The sequence below is a fragment of the Betta splendens genome, chromosome 6, assembly GCF_900634795.4.
Source record: "Betta splendens chromosome 6, fBetSpl5.4, whole genome shotgun sequence".
Taxonomy (NCBI): Eukaryota; Metazoa; Chordata; class Actinopteri; order Anabantiformes; family Osphronemidae; genus Betta; species Betta splendens.
This window is the reverse complement of record NC_040886.2, coordinates 7,639,902-7,661,382: the sequence shown is the minus strand read 5'-3', so window position 1 is coordinate 7,661,382 and position 21,481 is coordinate 7,639,902. Positions and strand designations below refer to the sequence as shown.

Below are 21,481 nucleotides of genomic sequence, written 5' to 3'. Positions count from 1 at the left end.
CTCTTTCCTCTCCCATCACATATTCATGGAGCTCATATACATGGCGTTCTCGGGGAAGGAGCGACTCTAAAGCCTCTAACGACCCCCGTCAGGAGCCTCGCCGAGGCCATAAGACACCTCCATCTAGGTCGTGTTTATAACGAGTTACGTCGTCTAACTGCAGGAGAAGTACGGAGCTTTATTAAGTAGCTAACTGGGGGAGGAGGGAGATGGGAAAGCTAAGTGACAGAGCGGAGCAGCTGGATGTGAACCACTGAGCCAATCTAAAAAGATGCTTGCAGAGGGCCACTTAACAGACACTCTCCTCTTGTTAGTGGCTGAGGCGCAGCAGCAGAGTAGGAGCCAGTTAAACTTTGCCATTAAGTGTACGTCAACGCCAGTGAAATCATTTTCTGAAAACCTCTCCTCAAGTGCTACAAACCCACCAGCTCATCTTTTTATTCGTTCCCATAAGTGTGATGATGTGGTCGTCAGCGTCTCATTGATATACGGTGTCCACCCCCCTTTTTATTGAGGTTCCACTGCCCTGGTGTGAAACAGAGTCTGGTCTGAGATCTGTATTTCTCAGTGGAGAGGACGCTGCTCCTCTTCCCTTGTGTTTTGCCTTCGGTCTTTGCACCGCGCAGCAGCTTTCCCCTATTTAAACATGGCAGCTGGAAATGAGTTTTCAACCTTTTACAGAGGTCCCTAATGCGTTTAGCACGTTAGCAACCTGCGACCACGGAGACAAGCCCAGAAATCCAGAGACCCTTCTACTTATACATGTAATGGGTCCAACCGTGATACAAATTCTAAATTGAAAATCAATTGATAATTGATGGATACTGTGGTTCATCAGTGTAGCGGCGTTCGGCGCGGTGGCACCGGGGACCTTGACGCTGCATTGCAGTATTATGGCAGACTCGGGGTAGATTACTCTGTCATCTTGCATTTGCCCTGCTGAAGTTGTCGATACGTGCGTCTCTAAGGGGGGCGGCCATGTGCGTGCTGGCCTTGTAATCAGAATCCCATGGGCCTGGACCCGAGCCTGGCCTCTGGGCCGCCTTGAGTGCGGATGCACCGAGGGGGGAGGAGGGGGGGAGGATCATTGAAGGTCCTGGCAGGGAGCTCTCATCCATACTGTAATCAAACTCTATCCGGCCCCTGCATGTGCAATATGCTGAGCTCAGATTTCTCTTATCGGGCAAAGGCATAGCCAGCGGGGGCAGTGGGGTCAGAGCCCCCGCGCTAAGCCTCCCGCGTGGACCAGGCCTCCAGCGATGCCACTCACACACTGTGAGCCTTCTTAGCGCGGCGGCAATGATTTCAGCTCAAATCCTGCTCCCAGCACTTACCTTCCACCACAGTGTTCAGATGTCAGACGTCTGCTTAATGAGCTGGACTTAACAACACGAGGGCGGTTTAATTCAGGCTTCATGCACCTTTTATTTTTTTGATTGACGTGTCACGATTAAGGAAAAATGTGCTTTATTTGGGCTCGGTCTCAGATTTATAGGACGTCGTGTCTTTGTTACCGATGAGCTCTGGCATTTCTGTTCATAATTGTCTTAGAGGAGCAGGCATCGTGCCAGGAGGCTGCTCATCGTCTTCGTATTTACTGTGCCATTATGGATGAAGGGCCTCGTGCTCAGTGTGGGCTCCTTAAGAGCAGCTGTTTAAACCAATGCATTTTTCTGTGGCTATAACCAAATGCCCCGTGTCTGCAGCAGATCGGCTCTCCTACTGGATCCTCACTGTGTGTGTGTGTGTGGGGGGGGGGGTTGACACAGTTGTATACATTTTCAACTGAGTCAACAGAGAGTTGCGAGTGTTTATTTGCTGCTACTGTTTGTTTGAGACTTAGAAGCTGTTTGGGGCCGTTTTTTCGCACCGTGCGTCGTGTCAGGAGTTCAAGCCTCGCATGACGTTTTGGCTGAGTCATCGCTTTCCTGCGTTTCCCATTACGAGCCGTATCAAATCAGTGTCACATCGAGCATCTTCCGCATTTGTTTTACTAAGCAAAATAACTACACCCTGCAGCTGTTTGTGCCCTTCTGGAAGCCCTGTATTGAAGAAATACCATAGTGTGTGTGTGTGTGTGTGTGTGTGTGTGTGTGTGTGTGTGTGTGTGTGTGTGTGTAATATACTACTCCTGGATACTCTGCAGTACCAGAGTGCTCTGTGTATTTCAGTAGCCATTGCCTCCTGTAGAATAACTGGAGGTGACAGTACTACAGTAAATATGTTTCTCACGATCCGGTGGGTAATTGAAAAGATGCAGCAGCGAGGCGAGCGCCATGGAGCTGCAGACGACCTCTGACCCCGACTCCCAGGCCGTCACAGATGTTGACACGCCGCGGACTCAGCCTGCCGCCGTGTAACCGTAACATCCAAGCCCCCCGTGTCGCTCGGTCCTGCGCCTAAATGGGGCCACGGATCAGGAACGCGTGAGACATCTTCCAGCGGGGCCGATGCGGCTGCATGACCCACGCGCTGATCCCAGATCAGTTCTGCTATTCCTAGAAGCTTTTTGAATATGAACCCCGAGGCTTGTTTGGTAGCGCGTGTCACGTATCCAATAAAGCGCCTCGTCAGAACGTGTCAGCTTTGCAGAGACAGGCGGCTCTTGAAAGGCTGGAACCTCTGAGGGAAAACAACGTTGACTGAGGGCAAAAATAGCATCTTTTAATCAGGCAAGTAGTCATAATTGGCTGCGGACCTGTTCCTGCCATCATCAGTGTAGTTTAAAGAATACAAAGGCTATAAGTATTTACAAACATCATCTACAGCTGTTGGAGGTCGTATTATGAAGATTAATGTGGATGCGGAATCATCGCCTCGGGAAGTCCGGAGTGTGTGAAGAACATCTCCCAGCACCTGCCGTGCTTTTCACTCTCTGCCTCCAGAAAATTTCCAGCTGATGGACTCCTGGCTTGTCATTACGAGAGGCGCAGCCTTGTTAAAATGGATTATGACTGCGCGCTGTTGAAGGAGTGAAGATGAAGGACAGCCACAACCCCCCCTCCCTCCCTCCCCCAAAACCTCCCCGGTGCCGTCTTCTGCTTTAACATTCTGCGCAGGGAGCAGTTGCTCTTCGCCTCCACCTGTGCTGCGGCAGGAATACCACAGCGGAGACGGGCTGGAGCCGGGCGCGCTCCGACACAGGAAATAAAACTCCTGACAAACCGAATTAGGGACGGCTGACCCAGCGCGCCTCCAACGCCGCGTTCTTACGCCAGCGCGCAGGCAGGCGCCACACACGGACACGACAGAGCGACACAAAGCACACCTAGAGGCAGGGTAATGGCAAGGTCGCGGCCTGACAGTGATGCATTATGGGAGGAGAAATGCTAACATTTGACCTGCTACTCATGCAGCTGAAGGCAGAGCATGTCCTGAACCATGCAGAGTTCTGGACCTTTTACTCATTTGATTATTCATTAATTTTTTTTTTTAAATTGCAACATTATCTACTTGCCAACAAAACACGATGATTATCTTTCTATAATCACCTCACGCCTGCACGGACAGTGCAGAGTTTATATGAATGTGAAGCAGCTGAGCGGAAAATAGTTACAGTGGCTGTTTTCTGACTTTCCTGAAGGTCATATTGTAAATAGGAAATGACAGGGAAGGGTGTGTGTACGTGTGCGCGTGTGCATTTGTTTGTGTAACAGGACCAAGGGAGAGGGATGACTGCATAAAATATCCAGCACTAGTGTGTGTGTCTGCATGTCTGCCTGCTCTGACCAGAGCGAGCGATGCTGCCTTAAAAGCAGGGCCGTTCAGACCCGCTGTGCCTGAGCCAGCGCCGGCGTCCTCTGTTCCAGTCGTGCTGCACGTGCGGCGACAGAGCTGTGCTTTAGGAGGCACGGAGCCTTTAGATGAGGTCTTCTCTCACCCTCTCTTCAACAGCTGCAGCCTATTGGGTCTTTTTTTTTTTTTTTACACACACTGCTTCTGTGAGGGAACATTATCAGATGCTCGCCTGGCGAAACGCTGTGTATGGCTCCACAAAGAAGTGATAATGCACGGGTGTACGATAACACGTCTCTGCAGGTAGAGTGTATAACAGACCCATACAGTACCATGGATGTTCTTCTTCTATGCCCTCTTGCAGCAGCACAGTGGATCCCTCGTGATGTTTTCCACCTCCCACCCCTTTTATGCGAAGTAGCATTACAGTTGGATGTGTGCAGATAATGATTTCGGGCCTCACAAGGAGAAGTGCTTATTAGAATCCATTGCCATGGGTGATCGGTTAGGGGAAAGGCTATTTTCTGGCCTTAAATCATTTCGAGGGAGACCTTGCACTCCTGAAAGTGATGTAAAATTGATGATTGAGTGGCAGAGTGACTCAGATTGCCTTCCCAGTGGCCTCAGCCTCTGAAGTTTTTGGGGCATGTCACGGTTGATCTTGTTAGAATTCATATTCAGTCATTTCCCTGTAGAAAATACCTTCATTTGCATTGCTTTACCCTGCAATTTGTGATTCTGCTTCCTTTGTGGAATTCATATTTAAAAACAAAAAAAAATACAAGGAATATTTTCATTTATTTCGTTAAGCTCCTGTATCACCAGCAGCGTGACGTTGGAATGTGAGAATAATGCAAGTTAATTTATAATCATCGCTCCTCAATGGGGGATGCGTGGAACTGGGAGCGATCATCACAGAACTGTGTAAGTAGGTGAAATCAGAGTCAGAAGTAGCTGGAGCCAATTTCATCTTCGGACTCTGGAGAGACGGTCTGCAGACTTTAATTAACAGTATTTGTCAGCTAAGCAAATGCTCTTTCCCTGCACGTGGGTCGGATGTGTCCTTAGGTCGAGGGGAATCAGAGTAACCGATTACTTTCTCATTTGATAGGCAATAAAACGCAGCTGCTTTATTTATGACGTCTGCATCACGGTGCTGGGAGGCGGCGGCGAAGTTCCATTTTGTGCTCGGAGAACCTATAACTCCGTCTGGCATTTCTGGAAAATTACTCACTCTAAGTAGCGCGCGTATTTCATGACTTGGCTCCCGTGGCCGCGCTGCGGTTGCGTCACGGTCCAGATGGATATTGGTTCTGTTTTGAGGTGATCAGACGCGGCGTTTTAGGCGCCTGGCCGCCCCGCGTGGCCCCGCCTCGCGCCGGCTCCGCAGACATCTGCTGTTTTCCTTCCCGCCGCCGCCGAGGTTCCTTGGTGTTGTTTATATAAAAACATCCATCAGCTCTGGTTTGAGCTTCAGTGTCTGCTGTGTCATATTGTATTCTGCTTAGACAAAGGCGCTCTGTATCTCGGGCTGCGGCCGGGATTTTATTTTATTTTATTTTTTTTTATAGGGGGAATGCAAAAGTTTTGCAGACGATGGCGGTATCTCTTAGAAGCACTGTGATTGAAGGCGTTTATCTGTTGTTTTCCCCTCAGCCGTTGTAGCCTCGTAACTGGAGATTGCGGCACAAGCGACAGGACGTCTGCTCCCGTGGAGGAGGAGCATTAACTCCCGTTAAGGTGAAGTGATCTGTGTTTTGCCTTTATCTCCCCCCTCTGCCTCCCCGTCTCTCTCTCCCTGCGTGGCAGTGACGGGAGCGTCTGCTCATGAATGGCCACGGCCATATTGACGGTGTCTGAGCCAAGGGGCCAGACCTCATGTCCCAAGATCAAACGCACGCACACACTCACACAAGTGCGTGGGCTCGCCATATTGCGGGGAGGTGCGGCCCAGCTGGCCGGGTCGGGTCGGAGCTGATCTCTGCTGGGCCCTCTCCTCCTCGCCGCGGGTTTTCCACTACAGTTGGATCTTTTTTTGTTGACATTTCTCTCCCCGTCCTCCTCCTCACTCTCTGTCTGCCTCTTTCTTGTTGTAAGTGGGCGTGCGAATATGGTTTTCTCGTGATTTGATTATGTTAATGGGAAGATGGTATATGTCAAAGGCTCACGTAGGCAACAATACCTCAGAGGTACAAACAACAGTGTGGAAGACTGAGATGAGGTGTCTTTGTAGTGCACACAATCCCCTGTCTTTGAATCCTCAGCCAGGAGCTGTGGAGCCAAGTAGCACGGACGGCGGAGAGATTGATACTTTGCCAGCCCGCGCTCTGCCTTTGCTCTCGCATCTCCTCTCTCTCTCTCTCTCTCTCTCTCGTCCGACTCCAGCTTCCCTCCATCTTCGCCTCAGCGCAGCGATGCAGCCCACCTCCCACCCAGCTGAAATATTGATGAGCCCCACGTGAGCCGTCGCTGTGTCAGCAGCATCTTCGGCGTTTCCTTCAGAGCGGCGCTGCGCTCATTCGCTCGTTGACCCAACCCCCCCACGTGATGCGCGACGTGTGGTGTGGGCGGCTTCGTTTTGGAAGGGGAGAAGAAACTCCCGCGTTGACCTGACTCCCTGCAGAGGCCGACCCTCTAATCCTGCCACACGAGTAGATATAGATCACACGCTGATTCAAGAGGGTGGGGGTGATACCTTAGACAACATAAAAGCCCCGCCGACGCAGAGTCATGCTGGCAACACGTGGAGAGAAGGATCATCTCCGACAAGCGTATAAAGGAGCCACGGGGGCCACTTTAGGTTTAATCAGCACTGATCCGTGCGTTTCTTTTGCAGCATTATGCCATCCCGACCTTTCCCGGCCTTTTCAGCACCCAGAGGACACATTTGACTCGAGGCTCTTCCGGCTGCGCCTTTAACCTGCTTCCCCCCGAGGCGCAGGAGGAGATTTAAGTATGCGTTACATCGAGAATGCGGCGCCACATGAACAGAGCTGACCCACAGGAAAAAAAAAAATCTGACCACAACATATTCCTGTTCCTGTGCAGCTTTAAATAGTTTTTATGTTAAGCCAGCAGCAGGTTATGGAAACCCAGGCTCTGGTCGGCATCTCCTCGTTGGCTGTTGCTGTTTCTTTCCATATGACTTGGCATCGCTGTGATTACCGCATCCTCTTTATTCCATATTGCTTTCACTTCCTGCAGGACATAAAGGAGCCATCACCGGCTTTGCTTTTTTCATCTCTTGGCCCACGGGCAAATATCTCCAGTTTACAACCGCCCGCTCATCTGTGCACACTCTCAACTTAGCGCTTTAGACTTGAACTTGTAATCATAAACCTTTTTGGGTTTTTTATTTTAAACCGTGCCATTCTGATGAACTCCCTGTCTCTTCTTGCCTATTCTTCACACGGCGTGGACTAATCGGGTGCGCGATCTCACCCACCCCTCGCAGCCCAGGTACTCTAACACAGCTGTTGCTGCTGCAAAACAAAAAACTGCTGAGGCGGCTGACACCTTCGATTGCAAGGTTCTGCTTTGCTGCCTCTCAGTGGAGCATTGCAAACGTATAGCGGCTTTGTCTTAAGCGGTACAAACATACTGCAGGATTATGATGAAAAAGCAGTAATATGATGACCTGTGTTTTCTGATATACACACACATTATGAGTAAATATGTTTATAAATGCAGCACTAGTCTCATTTATTCAGTCGTACAACAATCCAAGTGTTTGTTTATAGTTTGCAGACCAAGAAAAAAAACCCCAAACCTCTCATCAGTTTGCAGAAGAGGCCACTGTTGTTTACGTATTGTCTGGGGATTCTTGTTGACACCTCTGTCTATTTTCCTCTCCAGTTGTTGAAATCCTTCTCCGCCACCCGGACGCGGGCTCGTCTCAGTGCGTCTTTTGTGTGCCTCGCGGTGATGCAGCGTAGCCGCTCCAGGCGCTGTAAAAGCACTTACTCTCCTCTTTCTTCACCTTTTAGCATGACTGCTGACATCCATGGCTCTCTTAAAAATGACATCAAGCCTCGGACGCGGGGTGGACTCAACGGCTCCGCTCCTTGATCAACATTATCAGAACTGTGTCACTCCTGGTTCTATTCCAGGATTTATATACCCCCCGTCTACACACATTACCCCTCCGCCATAGCCTTTCTTGGACTGGCCTTTACTGCACTGTGATACTACGTTGCATTTTAATGAAAAGAGACGGTTTCTGATCTAAATGCTAATGTAGTATCCTGTAGTCTGAGTACACATACTTTACTTGTAAAACCATGTCTGCTTCTCTTGTCCCACCGTATCCCCCGCAGCTCTGATGGACGGGCCGGCAGGAATTAACTTTCGATTGGTGCTCGGCCGCTTGGATTTTAAATGTGTTTAACTTTATATGAGCCTCTCTCTGTCTCTCTGCGTCGGCCCCACGTGTCCACCTGAGCATCTGTTTGTCGTTTTACGGAAACGCCGGAACTGTCGCCCGTTCAGTCAAATCCCGCAAAGTGTCTCCGGTTCTCAGCGGTCGCATCCTTCCTTTCCGCGCGCGGCTGTCAGGGATTTTCCCGCTGAAGAGGAACGGGAAATCAAACCCGGAGCCGCTAAGCAAGTTTATGTAAGCGCATGAAATGCATTTGATGGAGCGACGTCTTGCTTTGTAAAAGGCTCAGTCAACAGCTTAATGCTCCCAAATATGGTCAGCGGTCGGAGCATTTGACTCGGAGGATCAGCGCTTGATCCTTTCCCCCCGCTTTAGCGCCATTATCTGCAGCCGTCACATGCTATCGAAGTTGGATCTTCAGGGGGAGTGTGATGTCATAAATTCCTAATTAACACCCTTTGCAGACAGCTTTTATTGACTTTTCTGTTGCAAATCACCCAAGAATGAGTGAAGAATGGCAGCGCTGTCTGGACAGCCTCGACTCACAGGGTAATAATGAGCATCATAAAAGGGCGAGGAGGAACCATAAATACCAAATGGGTCTGACATTTGATTTTTAATTTGATTTGGGAGATTAGGCGCACATCACAATATAAATGTGTTCTCATGTTCGTGTTTGTTTGGGATACTCACGGTAAAGCGTGGTCCAAGTGTCGTCTGTTTGCGTCCACAGCAACCGACCAAACATTTAGAGGCAGGGATGAAGGCCTTTTGTAGCTGTAATCCTGTCCTGATGATCAGGCTTGATCAACTTTCACAGCATCACGTGCTGCTAAATGCCATGCTGTATAGTGGATGTTTGCAGGCGTTATATTGTTTCAGATTGACAAGTTCAAGGTACAGTATGCAACCGTAAGTCTTTGTGTAGCAGGTAGTGATTGTCTAGTAGGCTACATGTATGAATAGCAGGATTTCCACATTTGTGACCTGTTGGATTTTTGATTAATTTTCTGGATTGACATTTTAATGGAGCAGGTCGTTTTTTATACATATATATATATATATATATATATATATATATATAGTTTTTTTTTTTCTAGGGCCATCATGCGTGAGGTGACCTTGTGACTGGAGCCCTGAACGCCATGATTCTCTTTCAGCCACTAAATCAGAGACGTTCAGTGACAGCATATCAAAGTCATCAAGTAGTGACTTTTATCCCATGAAAGACACGATTCTGCTCATTAATTCGGCTAAAAATAAGCAGGCCTTAATTGAGTTCCTCCTAGGGTCTTCCTGGAAGGTCTTGAAGCCTTGAAGTTGATTAGATGAGAACTTTTATATATCAAATTAGAAAGACGATTCGATTTGAAGCGTCCTTGCACCAAAAAAAAAAATGTCGAGGTCACAAGCAATCAATCAGCTGTAGATGCACCGGCGACGCCGAACAGAAGTCACGGGACGCGCAAACATTTTTGTTAATTCTGCATCATAGCAGCCAAAGCACATTAGATCAACTCCAACCTTGGAGTTTTAGACATGAAGGACTCCCTCGTTAATGACTTGACTCTGTTCAGTCTTTTAGCTACTGACATTTTGTGGGAAATTAATGGTGTAGATGACGTCATGATAGATGGGTTGCTCAATTATGCTTTGATTGCTTTGAGTAATTGGTCATGGGACTGGTAAATGTCAGCAATAACGGCAAAAACGTCCTACATGTAACGAGTACCGCAACAAAAACACAAGCACGTTGGTACAACAGCCAGGGTTCAAACCCACATTCTCTCTGGATACTGACACACAGTAAATGCAACTTTAATATTTTCCATAGTTGTGACTGTGTAGTAGATCTCATCCTTGTGTTTAAGCTGAACCATTCTGCTTTTGAGGCCTAGTCCTAGTTTTGAGCACCAGTCGGCCTTTGAGAACAATGAGTTCAGTGGTGCTGCTGGAGAAAATACCCCTGATGATGTAAGAGTGATGCCATCTAGGTTGTCTGAGCTTGAGCTTGGAGACTATGCATTTATAACAAAAATAGAGGCAAGAGTCCAGTAAAACAAACTCTCTGTAGAGGTGGATGCTGGGAAAAGTAGGATTTATCACACAGAAGTAATGTCTTTCTTCTTTTATCTATCTTTATTAAGACTTGTCATTGCACTTTCATAATCATTTTTTGAAGGTTGCAGTGTTTGTTATCTTATGTTCTCTCCAATTCACTCTATTTAGTCCCTTTTCAAACGAAACGTCTCAAGGAGCTGTTGGCTTCACAGCATCAGACAAAATGTTTGTATACAGTGTAATCCCACTCACTGCCCCTCATCTCAGCTCCAGCGCTGCTCCGCATATTTCTCATCTTCTCTCCCAGCCTCCGCTCCTTCTGCGCCGTCCTCCAGACGTCCGTTGCTATCTCGTCTCCGTCCCTTTTCCGTCTTTCTACCCCTCCGGACGGAATGCGGCCGCGCACAGGCCTGATGCTCTGAGCAGATGGATGGATCTGTGCGGGAGCCTATGGAGGAATGAGCTCACACGTGTCCTCCAGGATGCTTGAGGAATCAGTAACATGTACACTGAAAGTCCCCCTGAGCCCTCGTAGTGTGCAACTCCCAGCGAGAGAGTAGCACTGACGTGGACTCTATTGGATTTAAAGAAAAAAAAGGTGCCTGAAGGCTCAACTCAATGTTTTTCAAGTGTATCCATAGAGGCTGAAGTCCTGCCACTCGTTTTACTCTTTAATCATGTGAATATGTGACCTCTTACCGATAATAGATCTGCATGTGCAACCACAGACATGTGGTTAGAGAATGTTAGAGGTCGGGTGGAGGCCAGGGTAAAGATGCTGACGTCAGATTTCTTTTATCAGTATTATATCTCGGGTAATAAAAGCATTTCTAAGCGACAATAAAGCTACTGGATATGATGTAGTATATTTACGAGTTTCTGAAAAACAGATACGATCTCCTATCTCCTGCTGCTGTGCGAGCTTTGCAGGTGCTTGTAGGTGTATCCTGTCGCCTGTGCAGACTTAGGCTAAGCTCACTGCAACGCAGAAACGTTATTTTGAAATGTTCACCCTCTTTCTTCTTTCCAAACTCGATCCATTCTCTTCCTCGAGGCTGATTTTTCCTGCACAATGGCGAAATGAAACCGGCTTGGATTAGGTTGTCTATGTCAATTGGGTATTACTGGATTTACCTTTAAGACCATTCAGTTGAAACTCTTCCTCCATCTGTCTGACGGCTGAGCCATCACAGGCGCTGAGCTGACAGGAGACCATTACCATCCGAACAATGTGCAGCCTAGCAGCAGACGAGTTTTAACTGGACAAGATTGGGAGACAATAATAGCAGACATACTAATATTCCAGGTCCTAAAAGGATATAATTGAAATCTGGAAAATTCATTCTCTTAAATTGGACAGGTCCATTGTGGTTTGTTGTTCTCTGATGTAAGACACACATTCCTATTTTAGATTTGTGCAGCATCTTGTCATCCTGCTGCGTGAATCAGCAGAGCAAGTCGGCATCTGACCCCGGCTTTGCGTCGGAGAGTGCTCAGCATCTTAAAGCCGCTATCCCCTTTCCGTGCTTCGCGTGGTGCCAGAATTCCGAAGCTCGGCGCCTGCCAACTAATTGAGTCCCCTTACATGGATGTGGCCTGTGCAGCGATGAACATGCGACTAAGCTGCAGTCACGTACGACACAAGGCGGATTTTCGCAAAACTGTGCCAAATTCCTATTTATTTATGACAGGCTGTAAATTTAAACTGGTAATTGCTTTATTAAGAGCCGTCCCTGCGTTCCTCCGCCCACAGGCTCCTGAACCCGTTTTAAATTACGCTGACACTGCTTTCGATTTGTTGGGTCTTTAGGTTTTGTTGTGCTCATCATCGGCCCCTCAGTTCCTCTGACAGCGCCGATGAAATTACCCAACATGTATAGTCAGGGCAAACACAGTGATGGGCTTATTAAAGGCACGGAGAGTGGAGAGGAGGAGCCGGGGTCTGGCTGCAGCTGCTGCATTGGCTGCGTGCTCGGCGAGGAGGGGCCATGGGGGGAGAGAGAGAGAGAGAGCGAGAGAGTTGGTGGAGGAGAGCACCGCTCTTGTTGGGAGATAGGGAATGCCCGTTAGTTGCGTCTGCCGATAATAGCACATCCACCGGAGCGCCGCTGTCGGGAGAGCAGAGCGCAGGCAGGCAGGCAGGCAGCGCGGCGCACTGAGCAGCGGAGCACGGGATGACACATTAGGGGGACAGGCGCACTCGGAGAGACGCGGAGACACAGAGCGGGAGGGAGAGGGAGCGCATCGGAGCACGCTGACCAGAGGGGCAACAGAGGAGGAGGAGAGGGGGGACGCCAAGGGGAGAGCGGGGGGAGAGAAAAGTTACCAGGTCAGCGAGAGAGCGTGGAAGTGGAGCAGCTGAGAGCCCCGCGTGTCTCACTCCCACCGGAGCAGCTCGACGAGGCAATAAGGCAGCGCAGGAGGAGAGCGGTAATCACAGGAGAGGACGCGGCTTCTTCCTGGAAGGACAGTGCGGTCATGAAGCGAGGCTAATGCCCCTCACTGGACCTTTCTGCACACCTGCTTCATACCTATCGCAGCACAACAGCGGCGGCAGGCGGGAGACCTTTAAGCTCGACTGAGGGGTCTGAGCAGCTCAGCTTCTGCACTGGAGACTTTCTTACCCAAGTCAAGTGGACGTGTTTGGGCTTCAAAGAGGCTTTTATCCCTTCTCCCCCTCCCATTATAATTTTTTGCTTCAGAGGGTGAAGCAGTGGAGATTTGGAGGGCGAGTGGCTCTGTCCTGTCATCTCCGAGACTATGGTCGACTGTGCGTCAGGGAACCCTCCATTAGTAGCTGCAGCCCCAGAGCATGGAGAAGTCCAGCAGTGAGGAGTCAGCCATTCACCGTAGCCCGTCCGTAGACAGCCGCGACTCCGATTTCGCCCAAGCCTCCACATCTGGCCGCCCGTTCGGCGGCCGCGGCTTCACTGCCGGCGCTTTCTACGGCTCCACGGGGCCGCGCAAAAACGCACAGCAGGCGCCGGCGGCAGGCGCAGCCGACAGCGCCGGCGCAGGAGACAAGACCAGCAGCAAGTACAGCTCGCCCAAAGGCAGCAAATACGTGGTCTTTTACCTGGATCTATCCTTTGTGTTCCTTTTAGAATTCAAGAAGTGCAACATGGCACGAGGCTGCCTCTGCTGCCTGAAGTACATGATGTTCATCTTCAACCTCGTCTTCTGGGTAAGTCAGGCACCTTTTTGATCATTCCGACGTAGTTGCTGTGATGTAAGACATGATGCCGAGTCTTTCTGGCTTTCAGCAGAGATCTAATGAGCACCGCGGATGCTCAGCGTCTCTTTTATTCAAATGTGAGTCAGAAAACAAACTGGTAAAGTGGTGTTTGTCGTTGCTGTGCCGTGTTTCTAATTGTTACATCAGAGCCATTCCGCCTTCTCCTCTCAGCGCGTGCTGCTATTTGAGGATGTCATGACAGAGTCAGTTTCATTGCACCAGGTCTTCTTTTGTATGTGGCCAGCTGGGTGTGAAGAGGGAGGTGGGGGTCGGGGTAAGGAGGACATGGGTTCATTAAGGTCAATAATTCACATGCTTGTATGATTTACAGTGGACATGAGGTTGAAATGCAGCTTTTGGCACGTGAGGGAAATATAAGACGTCTCCACAGTGCAGTTACATTGATGAGCAACACAATACACAACAAGGGGGATGTGAGATGAGTCCATCGCTCCATTCTGGAGAAAACCGTCAGATCTGTGGCTTCATTTAATCTTTTGCCTTTTTAACGCGTGGCGTCTCTTCTGCAATTGTTGTACAGTAACGCTCTCATTTCCTGCTAATTGCACCAATAACAGAGTGAAAGCGTTTGCCAAATTGACTCTCGGAGAGAGAAACGTGGCCAGCGTGTGGCATTTATCTCCTAAATGAGCATAGGCCTGAATGTTTACCGAAGGGATTAGTGGGCTTACGGGTTACGGGCCGTCTGTGCGGGTGCAGCGAGGCGCGAACGCGGCGGGGGACTCCGGCAAACACCCGCCACCGCGTCGGCGGGTTTGGGAGCGCTGCAAACTGGGGCACGTGGGGAGGCGGCGGGGCCCGGGCATTAAGCGGAGCCCAGCTGTGAACGGGCCAGCATTGAAAACGCACGCACGTCCACATGCGCCACACCAGACCCCCACAGCCCCCGCCGCCCCCCCAAGCGTCTGCCAGGGGCCCGGCTCAGGCCGGGAGCAGCGAGGGTAGTATCTCCATATCACCTTCATGCCATTATCTCACAGGAGCGACTGGAAGTCTCACTTTGCATTGATGTAAATGTTTGTTTAAGGGAATGAAAGGGTCAGAAAAAAAAAAAAAAAAAACCTCGGCTGATGTCGACTTCATTAAAACGAGACATTGACTTATCTGAATGTGGGCACCTCTGTTGAACTCCATCAGTGTGTACACACCAGCCAAGTAAAGTGCTCCAGCCTTGATCACTCCTGTTTGAATTAGAGATGGGATTTTTAAGCACTTTTCTAACTGGATTGCCAAATGCATTAATGATAGATTAGAGGTTACTCCGAATGTATGTTCTCCTTTTGGGAACCCTTTATTTAAACAGATGCAGATGCAATAAACAGTAATACAACTGAGATGTGGGGAACACCCTGGACGCACACTTGACCAGTTTCTCCAAGCGCTTGCGTTTGGATGATGACATACGAGCTGGGTTGGATCCCCCCTGACCTTCTATCTCAGTCTGGGAGTGCTAACCACTCTTCGATTGCATTGCCCGGGAGCAAGATAACCGCTGAGACGAGGCGGCCGCAGACTCTGAACACGGTCGACGAGCTCAACTCAGGCGAGGCGAACCACTCTGCGCGCCTCGGCAGACAGACCCACCTCTGGAGGATGTGCGCGTCGGCTCATTCATGCATTTTTGATCAATCTAATTCATAATAGCGATGACTTATTAATTGAGGAATTAGGACTGCTTATCTTTGACCTAGAACGAGCGAGCTGTGATACGTCAAGGCTTTGTGACACCCCCCGCATGTCCGCCGCAGCCTGCGCAGCTTATTTAATAGGCCGGAATGGGCCTCGGTGCCTTGCTTCAGGTCAAACCCCAGCAGAGCAGTGACATTGTGATTGGAGGTGCTGCTGCCGTATCTTCCCGTGTGGAAACTTTGACAGGCACAGACAACTTCCTGCTGCACCCTACTGACGACTTAAGGCGTTAAATTACCGTCAACCTTGTACGTGCAGCGAGAGACGCGTGGGCTTCCTGTCGCCGTGTGTTTGAATCTACTGCATTACTTCATCATAGGGGCCCAGTGGCTGTGGACATTCCCCAGCACAGCGCATGCCCTGCTGTGCAATAATTGAATTTTTACTCCGGTAATATCCTGTTAATGGACACCCACCATGCGCATTGGCTTGTGTTCTCACAGATTGATACTCTAGCCGTCTTCTTGGCACTGTATCATCTTAACGACAGTTTAATCAGTGTCCCGGGGGATAAAGATGGGGTTGGGATGCACCGGTGGCTCTGGGTCTGTTCCCCAGTTAAGGTCAGCCGGGCCGGGAATAAAGGGTTAGCTCATGGGCAGGGAGTCGGGCATGGAGGGAGGTGTGCTGTGCTGTATCCTGACACCCCTGGGACTCTGCCACAGTCACAAGTTACCGCAGCTGGTGGGGAGGGTTGCCTCTGAGGCCGTGACATCTTATCTCTGGACTGAAGGCGGGGGAATGATGCGCTGCGGTAATCGGACCCCAGGTGCAGCAGGGGTCTCGTCTCCTCCTCCTCCTTTGCGGCGCATAGACACCGGTCACGCTTTGGCTTGACAGTGCGCTCGCCGCCAGCAGTGGCGACCTCCTCACGGGGCTCACAGTGGTAACTTGAAACGCAAGGTAAACAGCGGCAGGCACTCCAGGCATCTTCATACACGCGCTCCTTCCTGAGCCCCCCCAGCAGTTGTTCGTGACCATCTGGCTCCTCTTTCTTACGGGGGGATTAGAAGAGTCTGACTACAGGGGGAGTTTCGGGCAGATTAGAGCAGTATTGGATGGTGAGGGGACGGATTGAGAGCACGGCTTCTATGGACAGTCAACAGTCATCAAAGTGAATGGGTGTGCGGTTTATCAGGGAGGCTGATCTGTGCGTGCACGCACACACACACACACACACACACACACACACACACACACACACACACACACACACACACACACACACACACACACACACACACACACACACACTATTTAACCAACAGGATTTGGTGAATGCTGTTTAGTCCTATTGGTTTCATCCTGGTGTGGAAGTGCAGTTTATTGTAAATATCAGGGTCCTTTTTGAAGTTCTGCCTGCAGTGATTCCTCTTCTGTTACTGTAAAAATACTCTCCTGAAACCACAGCATAAGAAAATACTCACTAAGTTCACACTTCCCTTTATCGGAAATGGGTCATAAGGTAGCAGCTCAGCTGCATCATTATCGTGGCGTAACACGAGCTAAAGCCTCATCTCATATTCATATTTCTAAAAAGCGCCAGCTCAGCAGTCTCGGCAGGCCCACGAATACAGAAGGCGTGGTGGTATCAAAGCCATTCTTCTGCCAGATGAGAGGGAGCCCAGTGTGTTTAGCATTCATGAATTCCCGTGCTGACTGAGGGAAGCGCTGCAGGGTTTATCAACCATTTGCTCCAAAGCAACTGAAGATTAGTTTCCCCATTGATTTAATCACAGAGTTTGTCTTTGAGGGTTTCAAATGTAACCACGCGCCGCCGCCGCTGCATAGAGTGTTTGTAGTTATTGACCGAATGGGAGTGGAGTGTGTCTGCTGCGCTGAAGCGGTTCTGCTGGACCCTCTTCTCTCCTGTTGCCACATGAAGAGTCCCCTCCGCTTTCAATGCGTGCGCGGCATTGTTACAAACTGCTCCCGCGTTTCCCTCCCCTCCGTCTAACAAGATGCACAGCTGAACTCCATCAGTCACTGCCAGGTGAAACAAGGATCGGGGCGCCGGGAAATAGATGAGGGTTGAGCGCGCTGTGCGACGCGACGGAACCAGCGCTGTCTGCCGGGCTGTCACACGCGTTTATTCCCACGGCGCCGAGAGCGGGCGGAGCTGGAGTGGACTCAGAGTTCCGCTTCGACTTCAGCCTCACAAGTTTGCGTGTTGAATGTTAAGCATCTCACTGTGTAAAAGCCTTGAAACCGTTTTTTAATTTGTCTGTGACATTTTCATAAAGAACATCAATACGTCCATGCACATTTTCATAATAAGCAGCTCCTATAGATCGCCTTTGTTCAGCGGACTGTCTGGTGAGATTGCTCTAATTTAAAGCGCTCTCTCCGCCTGCTTCGATTTCCCGGCTGGGCTGTGTAGCGCTGCCGAGCTCATTAGCTCGTGTTGCAGATCAGCTGAGCTCTGGAGCTGCTGGGTTTCTCAGCGGGGGGGGCTGAGCCGGTAGGCCAGAAGAACCAGGGGAGGGGTGCGGCACGGTGGAGCGTCTCCCCACCTGTCACGTCTCGCAGTCGGAGCGGTGATGAGCGGCGCACTTGTCTAGTTTTACTTACGGGCTGTGGTGACGCACATGATGCCTTCAGTACCCACCCTCACGAATAAGAACACATCAGATGCAGTCGTCATCTGATGTGAGCCCCACCTTCCACTGATGGCAGTCTAGATGGTCCTTTTTCCCCCTCTGTGGCTCAGATAAGCTCACAGCCGTTCTCATACCATAGCGGCATATTCATCACAGCGGCACGACTGTTTTCTCATGCCGGGGCTCAAAGGTCATCCCCTTCACCCGCCGAGCTCTTGCTCCACTCCCTCGATCCTTCCACATCATTATTATCTGACTGACAGTTTTCTGATGAAGTTTGCACAGAATGGGGAGACACAGCCCAGCTCTAATTGCAAGGACTGAGCCTTCTGTTCGCACTAATTTTAGGCTAATCTTACAGACCAGTGCAATTTCCTTTTGCCTCTGTTCCATTTTTAAAAAGTTCTTTTATTCACAAAAAAGAGGCATGAAAACACTCAAACATCTGAACAAATGTTCTAAAGGCTCCTGTTAAGTCACATTTTTGTTCATTTACATTAAATATTTTCTAAAAAGTTGCTATTATCTGATATTTGCTTATCTCCGTGAAGCAACAAGGCTGCCCAGGTGCTACAGTATCAGCTGTGTGGGGTTGAATTATGGTGACAGGCGATTGTTCTGGGAACAGATGGAAAAACAGTAGCTGCTGAATTATAGTAGGCATTTGTTCGACCCCCCCATTCACATTTTACACCAGTGTAGCTTTTTTAAGCCTTACGCCGGAACACCTCCATCCGCCACTCATCCGTCCCCTGGGGAAACGCACGCTCGCCTGACAGAAGCCGCCGTTGCAGGAGTCGCTACCGCGTCTGCGCGTGTTAGCCGGTAGAAAGTCGGAGGCAACTGCACAATTTTCCCTCAAACCTGAGATCCGTCGTCATTTTTCTTTGCTCCTCAGCGTGAAACCCAGATAACTCGCTTTTCTAAATATAGGCCGGCGGAATTGAGAGGAGATAGAAGATGGGCGCCATTAGATCTGCATACATTAGAGAAAATTTGTTATGTCGACTGCACGTCATCTGTGTGTTTCATCTACTGGACTGAAAAGCAGTAAATATGCTCACAGGTCATGTTTTCATCGTATTGATCCAACAGGCTTTTTCTTGGCAGAAAATGGAGCGATGCGTCCATTTGTAGAGGCTTTGGGGAGCTCTTTTTTTTTGTGCGTCTTCACAGCTTAGAATCATTTCACGTTTCATAATGTAACTCAATTTGGTGCGAAGTGATCAGCGTTGTCTGTCGTGCAAAAATGCAGTAGTCCGACTGATTCGGAGGCAGAAAATGAGTCCAATTACGAGTATGTGTGAGCGTTTTCATCTGTTTCTTGTAGCACCTGTGGATGTATACCCGCCTGCCAAACGCAGATGCTGCAGCTTTGGCCCGCGCAAGCGTTTGAGTTGCTCGAGTAGCGTTGTGTCTCATTGTGACAAATACCTCTGATTATACATTATGGTGAAAACCTCAGATTTAAATTGAATCACGCAGCGCTTCTTTGCATTCATGCGTTGAGGCGTCTCCTGCATCCGAGCGCTGAGTAAATGTAGAACACTGAGCTACTCCGCTTTTTATTCTTTAATACCTAAAGGCAACTGACTATGAAATCACTGTTTCCCAGTCAGTGTCCACCTCCAGCTCTGCTGACGCGGCTCAGAGAATTTAATTCGTGTCTTCTGAGTGCAAATCTAATTCGCTTCAAGATTTCCTCGGTCATGGCCAGTTAACATATATGGGACTGTCTTTCTGCATCAAGCTGCAACAAGTCCATGAGAAGAGGACCTTTAGTGTCCTGGGTTCTGCTCCTTGGGTTTTCTGGAGTCAGCTGCAGATGCAGAAATGACTGACCTGTTTCCCCCGGGCGCAATCAAGCCTAGTTCCAACTAGAGAACAGCCCACATACAGGAGCATCCTTCAGGCTAATCTATTGCCTCCCCCTCTGTGGATAACGCTCGTGTGGGAAACACTGGGCAGCTGCATCACAGTGCGATTTCAAACCTCCATGTTTGTATATCTGTCGTCTTTGGTTCGGTAATGAATGCAGGATGCTAACATGCAGCGATGCGTACATCGGTCAACATTGTTAGCCACGATTTTAGAGCCGCAGATCACTGCTCGTGTGCTCCAGCTTCCTAGGTGACCCCGATCCAATCATCATCTGCGAGCGATGTCCTGTTTTGTCTTTTTTTTTTCCTATTTTCTTGAATGTCAGGATGCGATTGCAGTTCAGAAATGTACAACTCTGACCCCCCCCCCAGCGCGTTAGGCTGTTGTTATTTAAAATGCAGGCGCAGTTTGTTGTTTTCAGAGTGAAACCCCGATCTTTGCTGGAGCAGGTCGTTGCAGTGCTCTCGTTACGTCTCATCCAATTTGAGCTCCGCTCCCATTTGATGTGCGCGAGGTATGCTCTCGACCGGCTCTGATATTCTCCCTGAAGAGCGAAAAGCAGTAACTAGTTGAGATCCGACGCTGCTACAAGGGTCCGATAGTTGACTGACTGACAGCCTTTGTAAACCTAATAGAGATTATTGCCTTTCTTCCAGCATGCAGATTCTCATCGCAGCCGGGTTGTTTTGAACTGTCCCCTTGACTTTGCCCGAATCCAATCACGCAGCTAAGGGAAACCGGTCCCGCTTGTTTATTCTGCAGCCATTTGCAATTACGAGTCATATTCCCGAACACAAAGGAGCAGTCGCTTTGTGTATCTGTTCTCTGTCAGAAACCATCAAGCTTCTTCCTGAAATCAAAAATCCAGACGCCGTCCGCTCGCCTGCTGCAGGGCCTGCGCTGTACGGAGGAGGACGCCATGCCTCACCAGAGGACGTGACATTTTTATTGCACCGAAGAGATACAATGAGCCGCAGAGTAAAGTTGTCAGCGGCGGCAATTATTTCCATATCTGAAATGATGAACAACCATGTTGGGGGCATTCACGTTGTTGTTAGAAGTTCCCTTTGTCACAGTGTGAGTCATGTGAATAACGCAGCAAACAATGCGACACTTTGCCTTGCTCGCTGTTTTTAACCTTTACCTCATCTAATTCGATTCATTAGAGACGTTTTAGCTGCTATTATGTAAGTATGACATTTTAAAACAGGCAACCGAGTATAATTACGAATTAACACGATTCATTAACAGGGTGATGTGCTGTGATTTAAAGCAAACCAAAGAGACGCGCACACTTTTGTCTGTTTGCCGTTGTCGGTTGTTTTTAATTAGAAAGGACTCCCGACGCGCACGTCCGCCATGTGTCTTTAGCACTTCCTGTCACTAGTCATTATTTCTGCACAGATGTCTCCATTTCTCTTATTAAGCCACCCAGGCTCCAGTAATGGGTGACTTGGGATGGCGGCGGAATACAAAGGAGTGGATCCGGACAGAGCCGTGTGAGTGGGCAGACAGAGGTTAGGCAAACGAGACTAATTCGAGAAGTCGATTATGGGGGGGGTTCATCGTCAGTGTCAGTGAATGATCTCGTTTATACACAGCGAGAGAGAGTAATTATTAGCACCTTTCAGCTGTGTATTTGCTCATCGGCGCGGTGAGACAAATAGCCGTCGCTGTGTTTTATCCGGTAATCATCTGAGCTGAGCTGCGTGTTTTGGGGTCAGCCCATTAATGCCCCTTCCATTTCACACGAATTTCAACAGGATTTGCTTGTCATCATGTATAGAGATATATGGGTTTTTTCGGCACAAAGACATTCTGGGTTTGCTCCAAGCTGGTGGCGAGGTCATTCTTGACCACAGCTCACAAGTGAGCTGGGAC

General features: G+C 49.4%; 1 protein-coding gene across 5 annotated transcripts in view; it reads left to right on the top strand.

The window, feature by feature from the left end:
* tspan9a (tetraspanin 9a) overlaps positions 1–21,481 on the top strand; it is a 112,237-nt gene that overhangs the window by 47,096 nt on the left and 43,660 nt on the right. For 3 of the 5 annotated variants that reach the window (XM_029153024.3, XM_029153023.3, XM_055509543.1), the window contains one exon: positions 13,279–13,358. In XM_029153024.3, the coding sequence (XP_029008857.1) occupies positions 13,296–13,358 (63 nt within the window). In that variant the 5' untranslated portion in view covers positions 13,279–13,295. Of the gene's footprint in view, positions 1–5,391; positions 5,476–12,198; positions 13,359–21,481 lie in introns of those variants that run through there. The other 2 variants (XM_041071118.2, XM_029153022.3) reach the window with 2 other exon arrangements.